The sequence below is a fragment of the Mauremys mutica genome, chromosome 19 (genome assembly GCF_020497125.1).
Source record: "Mauremys mutica isolate MM-2020 ecotype Southern chromosome 19, ASM2049712v1, whole genome shotgun sequence".
In the NCBI taxonomy this organism is placed as follows: domain Eukaryota; kingdom Metazoa; phylum Chordata; order Testudines; family Geoemydidae; genus Mauremys; species Mauremys mutica.
The window spans coordinates 25,708,651-25,726,161 of record NC_059090.1 but is presented as its reverse complement, the minus strand read 5'-3'; the positions used below and the strand labels follow the sequence as shown (position 1 = coordinate 25,726,161).

Sequence of the window (17,511 nt, the reverse complement as noted above, 5' to 3'; positions counted from 1 at the left end):
CCGTTTGCAGTACCGATTGGCTGGTGCTGCCCTGGTGGGAGCGCTGCCTGCACTGTAGCACGGGCACGGCCAGCTCCCCCTGTGCCTTGGGCTGGAAGGTGGATTCAGTGTAAATTAACCAAGCAGCCAGAGGAGCAGAGAGGGGGAGGGGAGAAAGGGGTCAGTGGGGCCAAGGCTCCTGGTGGAAGTGCAGAGGGACACCAGGCCTGGCGGGGGGAGGGGGGCTGCAGGGTTTCAGGCCTCTTCCTCTCATCTGTGTGGGGAGGGCACCACAGGATAGGCAGACAGGACGCAGCGCTGCCAGTGTGCCATGTGCAGGGCCCCTCATGGCAGGGAGGGTCCAGGGAGTCATGGTCCCGTCCTGGCTGACACATGGTGCCCCTGCTGCTCGCCTGGCGGCTGCCCTGTGCCAGACCCCAGACTGCGTTTCCTCCAGCCCTGGTCACCTGCTCAGTCACTAGCCTCTCCCTGCTGGGCGGGGCCCAGAGCTGGCTGGGGTCATTCCACCCTTCTCTCTGGGTGCCTCTGAAAGGGGCTGGCTTTGGCCAGCTTCCAGCGGCAGGTGGACCCAGACTCTGGCCCCCTTCTCCCTCTGGCCTCTCCTCGGGGAGCCTCCCTGCAGCTGGTCCCTTTCCAAGAGCCTGGGGGAGGGGCTAGCTCCCAAAGCTGGAGCAGGTGAATATTTAACCGGAGAGCTGGCACTTGCAGCTCTAGGCTGGTTGGGGGTGGTTCTGGCTGGAGAAGGGGGCGGCTGGGCAGCCGAAGAGCTGCAGATTTCACCCTGCAGAGGAGAGCTGTGGGATGGAGCCAGAGCCGGAGCAGGGGCAGGGGCCCAAGGTGGGCGCAGGAGCCAAGCCACTACATCTAGCTGCGCAGTAAGCCAGAGTCTCACAGGAGCTAGGGGAAGGCCACCCCATCTCTCTGGGGCCACCCAGGGACTAAGGGTGGTCAGGGCACCCAGTCCTGGCAGGGGGAAAGGACCACAGGTCCTTTCAGCCTAGGAGGGCCCTGGAGTCTCCTGTTCCTTCACACCAGGTGCAAGGGTGCCGTTCCCTCTGGTGGTGGAAGGGTTAACTACATACCTGAGCAGCTGCGTCTGGCACATCAGACCTCAGCTTGGGAAGTGCCAATGCTGCAGCTGGTGAGGGGCTGTGGGGCGCTGGAGCCCAAAACCTTAGCAGCTGCATGGCCCAGTAAGACAGCCCCTGGCTCCCCCTTGGCTCCCCCGGCTGCCAGAGTCCCTGCTCCCCACACTGGTTGTTTTCCCCAGGAGCCCAGCAGGCGAACAGGAGGATCCCGTGGACAGGAAGGAAACACGTCTCCGGGTGGTGGTCAGGTGAGGGGGCAGGGAGTGGGACGGGCAGCTGATGGGTGCATGAGCCGAGGCCGGGTTTAGGGACAGGCACCTGGGACCAGGAGGGTGCCTGCATGGTGAATGGTGCCTTTCCCTTTGGCTAGGGTTCGGCCCCTGACCTGCCCGGAGCGCCGCAGAGGGGACCAGCGTGTGGTGCACTGCCTTGGGGACAACACCGTCTACGTGAGTGCCCCACGCTGGACAGGCCACAGCTGGGCGCTGGCCTGATCCTGAGCCAGTTCTCTTCTCCCCATGCCAGGTGAATGCGGCCGGGCAGCAGGCGGCCTTCAGGTTAAGTGCCGTGTTCGATGCAGGCACGTCCCAGGAAGGGGTGTTTGAAGGCAGCGGGATGAAGCGACTCATAGAGCTGGCAGCGAGTGGGTGAGGCTGAGGCAACCCTAAGTGGAGAGTGTGCTCCCCCTACCCCCACTCCCATCCGTAACCCCCACACAGCCATGAATGTGCTCCCCCTGCCCCCACCCACCCACCCACCCCCCATTGCCCCAGCCAGCCATGCACACGCTCCCCCTCCACCCGCCTCCCATTGCCCCACCCAGACATGCACTTGCCCCCCCTCCACCTGCCCCGCATAGCCACCACCCAGCCATGCACCTGTCCCCCCTCCACCTGCCCCCCATAGCCCCACCCAGACATGCACCTGCCCCCCATAGCCCCCAGCCAGCCATGCACACGCTCCCCCTCCACCTGCCCCCCATAGCCCCACCCAGCCATGCACACGCTCCCCCTCCACCTGCCCCGCATAGCCACCACCCAGCCATGCACCTGTCCCCCCTCCACCTGCCCCCCATAGCCCCACCCAGACATGCACCTGCCCCCATAGCCCCCAGCCAGCCATGCACACGCTCCCCCTCCACCTGCCCCCCATAGCCCCACCCAGCCATGCACACGCTCCCCCTCCACCTGCCCCCCATAGCCCCAGCCAGCCATGCACACGCTCCCCCTCCACCTGCCCCCCATCAACCCAGCCAGCCATGCACCTCCCCCCCATCCACCTGCCCCCCATAGCCCCCAGCCAGCCATGCACACGCTCCCCCTCCACCTGCCCCCCCATAGCCCCACCCAGCCATGCACACGCTCCCCCTACACCTGCCCCCCTTTTCCCCACCCAGCCATGCACACGCTCCCCCACCACGTGCCCCCCTCTGCCCCACGCATCCATGCACACGCTCCCCCTCCACCTGCCCCCCCATAGCCCCACCCAGCCATGCACACGCTCCCCCTCCACCTGCCCCCCATAGCCCCAGCCAGCCATGCACACGCTCCCCCTCCACCTGCCCCCCATACCCCCAGCCAGCCATGCACACGCTCCCCCTCCACCTGCCCCCCATAGCCCCAGCCAGCCATGCACACGCTCCCCCTCCACCTGCCCCCATAGCCCCACCCAGCCATGCACACGCTCCCCCTCCCCCCACTCCCATCCGTAACCCCCACACAGCCATGCACACGCTCCCCCTCCACCTGCCCCCCATATACCCCAGCCAGCCATGCACACGCTCCCCCTCCACCTGCCCCCCATAGCCCCCAGCCAGCCATGCACATGCTCCCCCTCCACCTGCCCCCCATAGCCCCACCAGCCATGCACACGCTCCCCCTCCACCTGCCCCCCATTGCCCCAGCCAGCCATGCACACGCTCCCCCTCCACCTGCCCCCCATAGCCCCACCCAGCCATGCACACGCTCCCCCTCCACCTGCCCCCCATAGCCCCACCCAGCAATGCACACGCTCCCCGTGCTTGCTCACCCCCACTGTGGCCTCCTTCCCAGCAGCCATCTGCAGTTTTCTACCTACACACGCCCCCAGGCACAAGCATCCAGCCGCACCCACTCCCATTAGTGGCCTCCCTCCCCAGTAACTGCCAGCACCATCCTCCTCACACCAGCGCGTGCCCCCAGCCCTGCGCATCTTCACCTCCACGTGCTCCCAGGCACCATCTTGTGCCAGTGCAGAACCGCTGGGTCACAGCCCCCCCAGCTGTTCTACCACAGCGCGTGTCTGCATTACCTGGCTCCGCCACGAGAGGGCGGCCTGCACCCTCCAAGGAAGGGTGCAGGTGCTCAGCGGCTGTCCGCCCCCTCCCCCAGGTTCTCCTGCACTGCCTTTGCCTTTGGACAAACGGGCTCTGGAAAGACCTACACGTTAATGGGACCCTTAGCCCAGGTGAGAGCCCCTCCTCGGGGGCAAACCGACAGCCGCGCTGAGCAGGTACTGCAACCAGCGCCTCCTGGATCACGAGCCCCGGCGCCTCCCAGCAGGGGGCGCTGTGGGGCGTGGGGCAGGGCGCTGGCTGTGGGGGGAAGCTCCCAGTTACCACAGCTCTGGCACCTCCCAGCAGGGGGCGCTGTGGGGCGTGGGGCGGGGCGCTGGCTGTGGGGGGAAGCTCCCAGTTACCCCAGCCCCTCCCAGCAGGGGGTGCTGTGGGGCGTGGGGCAGGGCGCTGGCTGTGGGGGGAAGCTCCCAGTTACCCCAGCTCTGGCCCCTCCCAGCAGGGGGCGCTGTGGGGCGTGGGGCAGGGCGCTGGCTGTGGGGGGAAGCTCCCAGTTACCCCAGCTCTGGCCCCTCCCAGCAGGGGGCGCTGTGGGGAGTGGGGCAGGGCGCTGGCTGTGGGGGGAAGCTCCCAGTTACCCCAGCCTTGGCCCCTCCCAGCAGGGGGCGCTGTGGGGCGTGGGGCAGGGTGCTGGCTGTGGGGGGAGCTCCCAGTTACCCCAGCTCTGGCCCCTCCCAGCAGGGGACGCTGTGGGGCATGGGGCAGGGTGCTGGCTGTGGGGGGAAGCTCCCAGTTACCCCAGCTCTGGCCCCTCCCAGCAGGGGGCACTGTGGTGCGTGGGGCAGGGCGCTGGCTGTGGGGGGAAGCTCCCAGTTACCCCAGCTCTGGCCCCTCCCAGCAGGGGGCGCTGTGGGGAGTGGGGCAGGGCGCTGGCTGTGGGGGGAAGCTCCCAGTTACCCCAGCCTTGGCCCCTCCCAGCAGGGGGCGCTGTGGGGAGCAGGGCAGGGTGCTGGCTGGGGGATGGTTCTCAGTTTCCTGCTGCAGGGGATGGAAGCTCAGGGCACCCTGCCATTGGCTTTCCCCGACTTCTCCCCTCTCTGCAGGGCGAGGGCCAGCCAGCGACTCCCTACCTCGGGGGGCTGATGCAAAGGGCCTTTGTGTGTCTCCTGGAGCAGACGCAGCGCTACAGACCCGGCCTCGTGCTCAGCGCCTCGTACGTGGAGATACACAATGAGCAGGTAGGGGTAGGGCCACCCCCACCACCCTGCCTGGACAAAGAGCTGCAGCACCTCATGCCCCCAGCCCATGTGCAGGGCTGGCTGATGGGCACCGGACAGACCTGTCCCTGCCCCCCATTACCTTCCCGCTCACCCGTCTCCTCCTGGCTTTCTGGGCTCCATTCCCACTTGTCCCGCTGCCTCTCCTCTGTCCAGGTGAGAGACCTGCTGAGCCCAGGGCCACCCAGGCCCCTGCCCGTGCGATGGAGCAAAACCAGGGGCTTCTACATCGAGAACCTGCTCACGGTGGAGTTTGGGAGCCTGGAGGCCATCATGGACCTGCTGCAGGAAGGTACCGCACAGGGCGTCCCCAGCCTTGCAGGGCGCTGGGGAGGGGCACAGGCAGGAACCCCCCCAGGGCTCTGCAGCCCATAGGCAAGGAGCCCAGTGCAGAAGGGGCCCCCCGGTGGCCAGGTGGGGAGTGAATTCCCTTTTGCTGTGCCTAGTGGTGGGGAGCTGCTGCTCCCACAAGCAGACCCTGGCATGGTCCCGCCTTGCCTGGTGCCGGAGCTTTCCGCCTGCACCGGGGCATCACTCTGGCCTAGGTCCCCAGCTGTTTTCCAAGGCAGCACTGGCAGCCTGGGGGCACAGGCAGCAGCCAGACGCTGAGGGAAGAGACTCCATCCCTGTTCCTGGAGCTGCAGAGGGGCCCCCCCGTAATGCGCTCCGGACCCTGGGAGCGCAGGTTCTGCAGGAGGGTGAGGCCCAGCGCCAGGGGGGTCAGAGGCTGTTTAACCTTTTCGCCCGGCTCTGAACTGCCTGCGCCTCCCGCTCCCAGGCACCCGAAGGCGGCGGAGCGCCGCGCATGCACTGAATGGGCACTCGAGCCGCAGCCACGCCCTGCTGACCATCCGCATCCGCCGCAAGGCTGTGAGTCACTCGCCCCCCAGCGCGCGGGGCCTCGGGGGCCATGGCGTAGCCCACCCTGCTCCCAGGGGGCCAGCTGCATTGGCAGCTGGAGGGAGGGTCCTACGGGCACACGGGGAGGCAAACGGGCACTGGCCTGAATGGCTTCGATTTGCTACTGCCCTGCTCACCCTCCAGGGGCTGCTCTGGGCTGACCCCTGTCTGAGCCGGCCTGGTGCTTCTCCCTTCGCTGGGCTCGCTAGGGCCCGCACTGGAGACCCCAGGTGTGCAGGGCAGGCTGCCTGGCTGGGAGTGTCCCTGAAGGCCCATGGGGCAGGACACCTGTGAGCTATGGTCCCTCCCCTTCCCCACAGATGAGCCCAGATCCCAGCTCCCCCCAGCAAGGCGTGCTCTGCTTCGTGGACCTGGCCGGCAGCGAGAGGGTGAAGGACACCGGCTCGGCTGGGGAGCGCTTAGTGGAGGCCAGCAACATCAACCGCAGTCTCCTGGCTCTAGGTAAGGCCCCTGCAGCCGGGCCAGAGAGAGGGGCCAGGCTTGCAGGCACCCCCAGCTGGCTGCAGGCTCGGCTGTGCCTTGAGGCTTTTCTGAGCGCCAAGGCGAGTGTGACGGGCTGTCCTCCCCGCAGGGCACTGCATCTCTCTGCTGGTGGACCCCAGACGGAGGCGGAGTCACATCCCGTACAGGGACAGCAAGCTCACCCGGCTGCTGGCCGAGTCCCTGGGCGGATCCGGGGTCACGCTCATGGTAGGAGCCTGTCTCCCCTCTGTACCGGGAAGGGCTGGGTGAGGGCCTGGAGCCGCAGCCCCACAGGTGCAGATCTGGGACGGGGACCTGTCAAAGTCACACTGCAAGGCTGTGGGCGAGCCAGGACTAGAACCCAGGAGTCTGGGATTCCTGCCTGAGCCGGCTAGGCTGGGGCCACGGGGAGAGACTCACCAAAGCCCTCTCTGCTGAGGGCCCCTCCGGGAGCTACTCCTCAGCCTCGTCCCTTGTCCAGCAGGTCGCCTGCGTCTCGCCCTCCTCGCGCTGCCTGCCGGAGACACTGCGCACGCTGCGCTTCGCCGGCAGGGCCAAGAAGGTCACCACCAAGCCTGTGGCCCACAGGGTAAGGCCAGAGGGTTCTGAACACAAGGACGGTCACGTGGGGTCAGACCTGGAGCCCAGTGTCCTGTCTCTGACAGCAGCCAATGCCAGGTGCTTCAGAGGGAACGAACGGAGCAGGGCAATTATCGAGTGATCCTGCCCCGGCGTCCAGTCCCAGCTTCTGGCAGTTGGCGGTTTAGGGACACCCACAGCATGGGGTTGTGTCCCTGCCCAGCCTGGCTAACAGCCGTTGATGGGCCTGGCCTCCAGGAACTCATCTTGTTCTTTTTTTAACCCAGTTATACTCTTGGCCTTCACAACATCTGAACATCTGAGTTCGCTGCATCCCAGGGCAGGGCCCCTGGTGGCCAGGGCCCCCTCCCTGAGCTGTGGGGCCCCCTCCCCTCTAAGCCTTGTGCCTTTGATTTCCCAGATTTCCCGGGAGAAGCTGCTGCGAAGTTTGGAGCAAGAAATCCAGGCCCTGCGGGAGGAAAACCTCTCCCTGCGCCAGCAGCTGCGGCTGCCCAGGATACTGGGCGGGAGCACAGCCACCCACACAGCCCCCACACGTGCGTACAGCTGGGGGCGGGGCAGGGCTGGGGGTCAGAGGAATCCAGAGCCGCCCTGGGGGACAGGAGTGGGGAGCCTGCAGAGGGGCATCATGGGCTTGTGCATCAGAGAAGTATGTGACCTGCCACCCCCCAGGCCCTGGCCCATCTGGGCTCCAGTTGTCACCCATCTCGTCTTCCTTGCAGAGCTGCCCGAGTGCCAGGAGGAGAGCCATGCCCCTGGGCAGAGAGGGGCCCCGAGGAGAGCACCCGGCGCGGCCAGGCGCAGCCTCTATGGCCTCCTGCAGGAGTTTGTGCTGGAGAACGAGCAGCTTAGGTAGCAACAGGACGTTCCTCCTCCTGGGCTGACCCCTGGGAGACTCAACTCCTGGCAGGGGGGCTGGCCCCACACCTCCCTCGAGCCCTGATGTGGGGGCGAGCCCCAGGCATGACCTGGTACCTAGGACAGAGGTCACTGGCAAAGCGATGCCCCCTACACACATGGGGTGGGCAGGGCCGCGCCGTGTGTCCCGCAGCCACCTCAAGTCAGCTGCTATCCTGTGGCAGGCAGCGAGGCCCAGCTCCTCCCAGGCTGGGCTCAGGGAAGGGGCACCCCAGCCCCGCTCCCCCAGGCAAGTGCCTTTCCCCTGGCTGGGAGCCGCTGCTCCGACCAGAGATGCCCCCACCTCGGCACAGAGATCCAAGCCAGAGATGCCCCTGCCTTGGCACAGGGTGTTCTCCCCGGCACAGACTCACCAGCAGCTCCACAACACCCACCCAGGCTCTGCCCGCCTCTCGCCGCAGAGTCCCTGCCATGCCCGGCTCTCTGCGACTCCAAGAACCACCGCCAACCCTTCCCCACGCCTGGAAGAGCCCCCAGCAGCTTGCAGGCTGCCCCAGCTCAGTCACCCGACCGGGGAGGGGGCGCAGCTTAGCTGGGCCTGGAACCCCGAAAGATCAGCACTGCTGGGCCGGGTGAATGAGCCAGAGCTCGCTCCTCCTGGCTCCTCACACCCAGCCAGGGGTTGCCCCAGCGCACTACCCAGAGGGCGTGGTGAGTCTGGCCTGGCACGGGGCAGGCACCCTGCATGGGGGTGGGCCCTGCTAAAGTCTAGATGAATGGCTGGGGTGGGGCCCAGCGTCCACAGCTCACCACACTCTCCCCTTCCTATTGCCCTGCTTGGCCAAGGAGGGAGCCAAGCCCTCGCCAGGGCGCAGGAGCTGGTGAGGTACAGGGGCAGGGGCGGGGGGGGGGCAACGCAGGCAGGGCCTGAGAGCCCCATGGGTGCGTAGGGCCCAGGCTGGAGGCCTGGCTGGGTGGGTGGCAGCAGCTGCGCTGTAGGGTGAGGAAACCCCCCATTAGCCAGGCCCTGAGCTGTGTGCGCGATGGGGAGGCATTGCTGAGTCACCTGAAGAACTGGGGGGGGGGGGGGGGTGTGGACTCTCAGTGCTGGCGTGGGGGGGGGCGGCCCCGTGAGGGACACTCGGCACGTGCGGGGGGTGCTGGGCATGCAGGGGATGGACAGTGCGCGCTGGTGCACGGGGGGGAGCACTTGGCGTGTGCGGGGATGCTTGGTGCATGCTGGGTGTGTGTGTGGGGGGGCGCTGGGCGTGTGGGGGGGGCGCTGGGCGTGTGGGGGGGCGCTGGGCATGCGGTGTGGGGGGTGCTGAGACGGGACACTACCTGGGGCGGGTTCCAGGTTACTATAGCGAATTCTTTGCCAGCGCCTTGCAGAGCCCAGGCCCGTCCCTCAGGCCAGCCTTGGGTTACTCATGGGCCACGGTCCCTGGGGCAGGCGCAGGCCGAGGCCTGGCAGAACAGCCAGGCTCAGGGAGCCCCTCGGACGGGTGGTGCAGGAATTCCTGCTCCGGGCGGCTTCTCAGCGAACCGCAGGCCCTGGCGCTGCTGGCTGGGTGACTGGCCTGCCCGTCACTGTGGTGACCCCCCCACCCCAAGTCGCACCCTGCCAGGTCTCTCCCCCCCAAGCTGTGGGGCTGCTGGCTCTTGCCTCGGCTGGGATGGCCCCGCTCCTCAGGCATGTTGTGATGCCCGGGGCGGCCCCACTCCCACTCGTCTCGTTTACGTTCCAGGCACCTGGAGTCCCCCCCAGCCCTCAGCAGCTGGGGCCAGGCCCGACGCTCCCCCGAAGCTGCCCCCGGCTCCTGCAGCATCCAGGCCCTGCCCTGCCCCCGCCCTGCCCCCGGCGCAGCCCAGTGTGGCCACGTGAGTCTCCTCTTCCTGTCTGACTTGGCGCCCGAGGCCCTGGCCGCTCACGTGTCCTGCAGGCTGGTCTGTCAGCCCGTGGCCGTGACGCCCCAGGGGAGCCGCCGCCCCAGCGTCTGGGCTGGTTCCGGCTCTGCCCGGGGGAATCTGGCTGAAAGCCGCTCCTGCGGGGCCCAGCTCAGCACAAAGGGCAGAGAACGGATGGGCCATGGAGCCTGGACTCCCGTCTCCCTTCCAGCGGGACGCCTGCCCCAGCTTCCGCCCTGGCACCCCCAGCCCTGTGTGGGGCTAAGCCCCAGCACACACAGGCGCTCTGCCGGCTGGACGCCTGAGCCACGTCCCCTCCCCTGCTCTCTTCCTCCTGCAGACCCTGCCTCCTGTCCCAGGTACGCCCCCCTGCCAGGCTGGCTGGCAACAGGAGCTTTCAGCCTAAGGGCTCTGCTTGTCCTTCCAGCTGCTCCTGGAGCTGCCGCCATGGGAGGGGCTCACTGCCCAGAGCAGTTCCAGGTTCCAGGGGCCCAGCCAGGGCAGCCCATGGCAGGATCCGGCTCAGCCCTGGCCCCAGCAGCACCCTGTGGCTCCCTGGTTTCTCCAGGGGAAAAGGTGAGAGTCAGCAGCAGCCTGGGGCCAGGCGCGAGTCCGGCCGTGGGGCTGTGCAGGCAGGCGCACAGGCTCCCAGGACAGGGCAGGGGCTCAGGGCACATCAGAAGGTGACCCAGGGACAGGGTGGGAGGCAGTGGGGTGGGGCAGCCATGGCCAGATTTGATGTGGGCCCCAGTACTCAGCACAGCCCTTGCTTGCTCTGCAGGAGCCTGGGCCGAAGGAAGAGCTCTGCTGGCTCGTGTCTGCTCCTGAGAGACACCCAGCAGCAGGGCCCCGAGCCTCCCCCCGGCCTGGAGGGGCAGGTCACGCCGTCAGCCCCTCCCCTGCCAGGCAGCAGCACAGGGCGCCAAGGTAAGACGTGACAGAGCAGCAGCCAAGGTTTCCCTATTGGAGGGGTCAGAACTGGGGTGTCCCTGGCTCCCCAGAGGGGGCCCTCGACTGTGCAGATACTGTGAGCCTGGGACAGAAGCCCTTCCCAGCATGCCTTGCACAAGAGAGACTAAGGGAGATGTGGGCAGAGGCTCCCTGGAAGTCATATCTTCATGGAGCTGAACTGGGGGGTGGGAAGCTCCTTAGCTTTGGGGCCCATCCCAGGAGCATGACCCTTTCCCCAGCTCTGGTTCCCTGACACCCGCTTGCAGCCAGAGGGGAGGAGGGTTGAGCCCAGGGCCAGGCTGCCACTAATAGCTCCTGTCCTTTGCGGTCAGCAGCAGGTGCTGACCCTGAGCTGCGGCTGGAGGAGGTGCTGCACTCACGGCAGGAGCAGCTCCAATACTACAGCCTGCGGAACCAGAGCTCCGGCTGCACATGGGACGCCCGGGATTGACTCTGAGCACGTGCCCCACGCCACGGGACATTAACCCTCTCAGTGCCGTGGTGGAGCGCCCCATGTCCTGGTGCATGGCCAGGATCCAGGGCCCAGTCCCCTGCAGGCTCTGGGGAGGCAGGTGGGGCCTGGCCAGGGTGTGGCCTGCACAGTCCTGCCCACGAAGGTCCCGCTGCCCCAGACAGATGCGGTCCAGGGCTGACACAGAGCTCCCTGTTTATTTGGCTTTAGTGAAAGACCGAGCTGCTGTGGATATGGCGGGACGGCAGCAGCCCATCCCCTTGGGGGCTCATGGGCAGCCCAGCCAGTACTGAGCGATGGGGCGTGGGTAGCGAGGGCGCACGAAGTCCACGCGCTTGCTGCGCAGGTTGAGGCGATAGTACTTGTCTGCGGGAGAGAAGGGCGTGACCGTCAGTCCCCCGGGGAACAGGGCCCAGGGCTCCACTCACCCCACCCTCAACCACAGCTCAGAGCAGCAGGAGCTGAACGGGCCTTGCTGGCCTCCCCTAGCCTCCCACCAAGTGCAGGGACAACCCTGCTCCAGGCCCCGGCCAGAGTCCAGGCCCTGCCAGGGTAGCCTGACTCCCTTGTCCAGGCCCATCCTGCCCCTCTGTGAGGATCCCCCTGCCCCAGGTCCCAGCCGGCTCCGGCTCTCCTCCCCGCCATGAGGCGCCTCTCCACAAGTCAGTCCAATCGCTCACAGTCAGGCTGAGCAGAACTGCAGGGCCCTGGGAGAGGGTGGCCATAATGGGGCTGGTGGGGCCGCATGGCAAAGCTGAAGCCCAGCCCTGCTCGGGGGGCTAGGTCAGGTCAGCTGTGAGAGCAGCTGGGGTGAGCTGATGGTGCTGGGACCCACCTGCCAGGAAGAAGTAGACGCTCTGGATGGGCTGGCACTGGGAGCCCCCGGGCAGCCAGTCAGGGTCCGTGTCCGAGGAGTCGGAATCATCCTGCAGCCAGTCCCAGAAGGTGTGAGCTGCCGGCCGCCGGCTCCTGTACCTCTTGCGGTGCCGGCGGGATTTCCTCTTTCGAGCCCAGCTGCTAGCCCTTGAGGAGACGTAGATCCTGCCGGCCATGGCAGCATCCAGGTGGCTCGGCACTCCCCGCCAATCTCTGCTGATGTACCGCGGTCCACTGGCCCCACCTGGCAGACCAGCACAGCGTGGGCATGAGGACTGGCTGGCAGCATAACTGGTGTAGTGTCCCAGCCACAGGCAGAGGCTCACCCAGCAGGGAGGCAGCCCCTGACCCACCTTGCCACAGGCAGCATCAGGGAGTGGGGTCCCCAGGGCCTCCAGAACAGGGAAGGAAAGGAGCCGGGGGTGGGCAGCAGAGCCACCCCAATCCCCGTGACAGGGCAAGGAGCAGGCTGGGAGGAGAGACGTGATGGCTCCAGGACCCCTTGCGGCAGGCTGGATCCTGCCTAGCCGTGTTTCCCACCCCGTTCCTCTCCTCCCCACAGCACTGGCTCCAGTTAAAACAGACAGGACCTGGTACCTGATTCCATCCTGGTATGTCGCCTGTACAGGGGGAGCAGCGGGTACGGGGGGGTGTGATGCAGCCTGGGGACATGGGTTGTGATGTGCAGGTGTTCTGGGGCTGGGGGGATGCAGCATTGTGAGGAAGTGGGACTGTTCTTAATGTTTCCTCTGAATACTGTGGGGGGGCCTCAGTTTCTGGCCGACCCTCTGTTGCCTGGCAACTAATGGCCCGGACCCTTCCCCCCTGCAAGGGGATGCTAAAGGTGTGGGAGAACAAAGAGATCAGGTGACCTCCTGGCCGGGGAAAGAGACAAAGGCCAGAAAGGAGGGGCTGGAGGGGATTTCAGTCGGGAGCTGGCTGGGGACAGAAAGTGAGGGCAGACGGAGTTGTCTGGCTCACTGGGCCCCAGGATGGACCCAGCTGAGGGGTCCCGTTCTCTGTTCCTACAAGCTCTGTTTTATATCGTGTTCCTGTCATCTAATAAACCTCTGTGTTACTGGCTGGCTGAGAGTCACGTCTGACTGCGAAGTGGGGGTGCAGGACCCTGTGGCCCCTCAGGACCCCGCCGGGGTGGACTCGTTGTGGGAAGCGCACGGAGGGGCAGAGGATGCTGAATGCTCCAAGGTCAGACCCAGGAGGTGAAGCCGTGTGAGCTTCTTGCCCTGCAGACAGTCTGCTCCGAGGGAGAGGAGGCTCCCCAAAGTCCTGCCTGGCTTTGTGGGGAGCAGTTCCAGAGCATCGCCCGGGGAAGGGGATGCTAAAGGTGGGGGAGAACAAGGAGATCAGGTGACCTCCTGGCCCAGGAAAGAGACAAAGGCCAGAAAGGAGGCACCCACACAGTATTCAGAGGAAACATTAAGAACAGCCCCACTTTGTCACAAGCATGTGGGGGTGTGCTCTGTGCTATCACTCCCTTCCAGGCTCCCTGTGAATCTGGCCTTCTGCATGTGTTGGGTGGAGCTGGCCCCACTGAGGAGCACTGGGGTCTAACATACGCCAGAGCTGGATCAGGGGCCCTTAACCTGCCTGTCCTGTTTAGCACCTGACCTCCCAACCTGCGTCACTTCCTTTCTGCAAAGCCCCTAGCAGCTCATACATGCTTGGGGTGCGTCCCATGGCCTCTGGTTCTCCCTGCCCCAGCCCTCTGGCTTCAATGACCTGCTCTGCCCGGGCCCATAACCGGGGCCGTTCCTCCCCACTTACTGCGTTGGGTGCCCCCAAAGAGCAGTTGGAAGAGGTCCTCCCAGCTGTCGCCCTGCATGAGCGCGTAGTGGTCAAACACCAGCGATGGGGAGGACACCTCGCAGTCCTGCCGGCTGGGCTGGTTGGCAAAGTCGTATGCCCAGTACTGCTTGTCTGGAAACGAGACATGGAGCCTGTCAGGCTGGAGAGATGCCATCCTGCTGGACGGGGCTGGGGCCCAAGGCACAGGGTCCTCGCCCTGCTGGCTGGAGCAGGGCAGGGCATCCCCCAGCACCGGGACTGGCTGGCAGTACAAGGCAGCTCCACGCAGCGGCCAGGGGCTCTCCAGCCTTCATAGCCTAGCCAGGCCCAGCGCCGATCGTGTTGTCACACGTCTTGGTGCTAGTAACACCCCAGGCCCTGGAGGCAGGTGAGCGGCGAGATGCCTGGCTCTCCTTTCAATCCAATACAGCTGTGCAGTGAGCAGCCGACATGCCCCAGCTACGGGCAAAACCACGTTTATTAGTGTCTTAAACCCTCATCCTTTCTAGCCACTCTCCTGAGTTCTGAGTGCCTGGAGCTGGCAGCGCCAACTTCACCCACCGCCTGGTATGCAGGGGAGGGCCCTGCAGCTGCCGGCTCCATGTGCCCTGTGCCCTCGGGCTGAGCAGCCAGGCAGGGACGGCCCGGCGCTGCCGGACAGCAGGGCTGTGGAGAATGGCAGGGCCAGTGGGCAATGGGCTGCAGTGAGCTGAGGCACTGCCCGTGTCTGGGGCCCATGCCCCAGGGGCACTGTGGGGAGACACAGCGGGGAGGGGTAGTTGGGCCGGCTGGGAAAGCAGCTCGTTTACCTTTAAAGAAATAGACTCTTTCCTGGCCGTGGTAGCTGTGTGCCGGGAGGGCGAAGGCTGCGTCGATGTCATCAGGGATGTCCTGGAAGCCATCCGAGATATTGCGGGGGTAGCCGGAGTCCAGCGCACCGTCATCAAAGCGCCAGTACTGACTGCCCTTGGGAGACAGCCACAAGGCAGGGTCACCTGGGGAGCAGGATTCAAGAGCCACAAGGACTCTGGGCCATGAACCCCCAACCCTGAGCTATGTAAATTCCACCCCCGTTAGCGCTCTCCCCGCTGCCATGCAGGACACCGGCCTGGCCACGCCTGGACACACCAACGGGGCAGCCCGGTGCATGCCCAAGGGCTCTTGGCAAACTCCTGCCACTCTCCTACCTTTGACCGGGGCCATCAGCTGTGTGCCTGGCCTGCCAGCTCTGCCCCCTGCCGCCCTCCTGCAAAGGGGCACAGGCCAGGGGGACGAGGCCTCACAGCTTGTCAGGGTGACAGCCTAGAGCGGGGCCGCCGGCGGCTGGCTGGGGCGGCCCGGTGGTGTGAGTGGTGTCGCGGCAGCGAGTGGTGCTCACGAGTCAGGCCATGCAGCAGCAGCACAGGCAGGACTTTAGCCAATCCCTGCCCACGGCCTCACCTGGAAAATGTAGGTCTTGCCCTGACAGTTAATGCGTGTGAAGGCGGCATCGACGGGTCCCTCGATGCCCCAGACATCGCGGATGAGCTTGGGGTAGCCAGGCCTCACGCTCTTCTCGTCCAGTTCATAGACGTATTTCCCTGAGCGAGGAGGGAGACAGGAGCCGTGAGGGGCAGCTCCCACCGCCCCCACCCCCACAAAGTCCCCCACTGCTTTGTTTCCTGCCCCGAGTGCACACTGTGAAAGGCTGGCTATCTGCAGGGAGGCTCTGCACCAAGCCGGAGCCCCTCGCCAGGCCCAGGACAGCCCCGGCAATGCAAGCGACCCAGGGCTCTGCTCTGCCGGCACAGCAGCTGTCTCTGTGGCCCGTCAGTCAATGCTGTCAAGGGCCCAGCCAGTGCCAGCTGTGATGGTGGGTTGGATGGGAACTGGGCTGAGACCCATCTTCCCCCTCAAGCATCTGGCCGATGGGAGTGACCTGAGATGGAAGCGAGTCAGTGCCCTGGAGGGGGAAGCCTGTGCAGCCCTTGGCTCTGAGCCAGCGCCCGCGGGCAGCACTCGCCCGCCAGTACCTCGGAATGCATAGAGAGAACCGTTCTTCAGGTCCGTGAATGCATCAAAGGGCTTCCCGCTGCACAGCTCCTCCACCTCCTCCAGCTGCGCCTCTTCCTCCTCCTGCTGCACCTGCTCCACCTCTTCCGGCCCACTGGGGACCAGCAGGTGGACACCACTGCCTGGTGCTGTGACCGAATCGACAGTGGCTGCAGTGACTGGCTCTGGAGATGTGGTTGGGGCGTCAGTCCCTGTGTCGAGGAGCTCTGTGTCGTCACCCCAGGTAGCATTGGTGCTGTACTCCATGTAGTCGTCCTCGGGGAACGCAAACATGTCCCCACGGGTCACTGCGCACAGGACAAGAGAGAGGCTCAGCATGAGCCAGTCAGCAGCCGGGAGCCCAGGGGATGCTACAGCCCTGACTCTGTGCTGGGGCTCTGAGTGGCTGGGCCAGAGGTGATGTGCTGCCAGAAGAACGTTCCCACTCAGCGTGGGAAGAAGGGTCCCTCCTACACTCCCCACCCCTGAATCAGTCTCTAGCCCCCCAGACTTCCTGCCCCTTGGAAATCACAAGGGCCCCTCAGTGAAGGGGGCTCAGCATCAGCCTGCCTCCTAATGGAACGTCCCACTGACCACCGCAGCCGCTGAAAGGGGCCATGCTGGCTGGGCACTCACTGACCTGGGCACATCGCCACACGCAAATCTGGGGCACCCTTCCTGCTACCAGCCAGCCAATGGCAACCGCAGGGAGCCCGGGCCTTGCTTGTGACTGCTCCCTGGCAAGGGGAAAGGGCCTGGGGGGCTCCAGAGGGGGCAGGTACCTTTCGTCTTGCAGGCGCTGGCGTAGTCACTGCAGCAGCTCTGGTAGTACACACAGAGGGCGTCGCACTGGCACTTCCTCTGGGCATTGAAACCATCCTCGCAATGGCCCACACACGACTCTGAAACAGCCAACTGCCAGGCAGGAAGTAACTGCAGCAAACCCACCCCCAGGGAATGAGCCATGGCCCCCGGGGCGGCCAGCAACGCCCCACACCAGCCCCACCTGCTAGCGATGGCTGGCTGCTGATGTCAGCCTCGCCACCCAGGCAGCTGCACTTCTGTAGCAGGCCAGCCCTGCGCACTGCAGCAGGATTTCACTAGCTCCTTGTCCCTACCCCTCCCTGCTGTGCTTCTCCCCAAGCCCCAGGACCTGCTGGAGCTGAGGGTGTCTGGCTGCTCGTCCCCCTGCTGTGGGGTGTGCGATGTGTGACTAGTGCCGTGAACGGAGATCTGCCTGTGGGGAGAGGTCAGCAGCGCCTGGCTGCTCCTTTCAAGATCCTGTCCACAGAAGAGGCTGCCTGGCAACCCCGGCCAGAACCCCAGCAGGCTCCTGGGGAACTCAGCTGCTGCTTTCTCCCGGGCTCCTTGGCCAGTTGGAGGCCTCAATAGCCCCAGCAGCCCCCAGAAGCCCAACAGACCCACTGGCTCTCTCTCAAAGGCTAGCTGGAAGCGGGAGCTAGGGAACTGGCCTGTGCAGCAGGGAGCCCAGCCGAGGGGAGAGCAGAGACTTACCTTCAGCTGCAAAAGCCCCGCAGAGCAAACCCAGCATCAGAGCTGGGACCAGCAGCCTCATGGTGCGTGGCTCCTGGGACTGCTCAGGCAGGGTGAGGCTGCTGCTGGAGCTGGGCTGCAGCCTCCTGTCCCAGGAACTCGCTGTTTGCTTAGCCTGCCCCTCTCCAGGGCGAAAACAAACAGTCAGAAGGTCAAAAAAGCAAAAGAGCAGGAGGTGACTGACTCCCCCGGCCTCCCCCATGCAGGCCTGGAAGGGGTCTGAAGGCCTTTGCACAGGCAGTACCTGCTGGGACCCTGCTTTGGGGGCTGACTCTCTAGCAGGGCTAAACAAAACCCATACGCACCAAGCTGAGCGCGGCTAGAACCAGGTTTGAAACCCACTGGCTGGTGTGGGCCAGGGAGTCTTTTCCAAACGCCTCAGCAGCCCCACAGTAAGGAGCTGGCCAGCGAGTCTCTCCTTAGAGCCAGCAGGGC

The 17,511-nt window shown here is 65.7% G+C and overlaps 2 protein-coding genes across 10 annotated transcripts; one reads left to right on the top strand and one right to left on the bottom strand.

Moving 5' to 3' along the window:
- The first annotated feature begins 695 nt into the window (after positions 1-695).
- Positions 696-11,837, top strand: KIF12 (kinesin family member 12). 9 transcript variants are annotated; one of them, XM_044994272.1, is made up of 17 exons: positions 696-875; positions 1,271-1,336; positions 1,459-1,537; positions 1,614-1,735; positions 3,458-3,533; positions 4,464-4,598; positions 4,794-4,929; positions 5,416-5,507; positions 5,858-5,999; positions 6,130-6,248; positions 6,502-6,609; positions 7,021-7,156; positions 7,343-7,472; positions 9,227-9,359; positions 9,814-9,962; positions 10,168-10,313; positions 10,670-11,837. In XM_044994272.1, exons 1-17 carry the CDS (start codon positions 802-804, stop codon positions 10,786-10,788), a joined length of 1,962 nt encoding a protein of 653 aa, XP_044850207.1. In that variant the 5' UTR covers positions 696-801; the 3' UTR covers positions 10,789-11,837. The 9 variants fall into 9 exon arrangements, with proteins under 9 accessions (XP_044850207.1, XP_044850204.1, XP_044850208.1 ...); XM_044994269.1 differs by having other exon boundaries at positions 3,458-3,578; XM_044994273.1 differs by lacking the exon at positions 1,614-1,735 and having other exon boundaries at positions 706-837; positions 1,459-1,613; positions 3,458-3,578.
- On the bottom strand, positions 10,988-17,194 carry VTN (vitronectin). Its single transcript, XM_044994280.1, has 8 exons — positions 17,038-17,194; positions 16,305-16,424; positions 15,504-15,830; positions 14,932-15,071; positions 14,301-14,457; positions 13,471-13,623; positions 11,645-11,929; positions 10,988-11,175 (listed from the first exon to the last, which is right to left on the bottom strand). The coding sequence occupies exons 1-8, from the start codon at positions 17,096-17,098 to the stop codon at positions 11,078-11,080; spliced, it is 1,341 nt and encodes a 446-aa protein (XP_044850215.1). The 5' UTR covers positions 17,099-17,194; the 3' UTR covers positions 10,988-11,077.
- Positions 17,195-17,511: the final 317 nt, after the last annotated feature.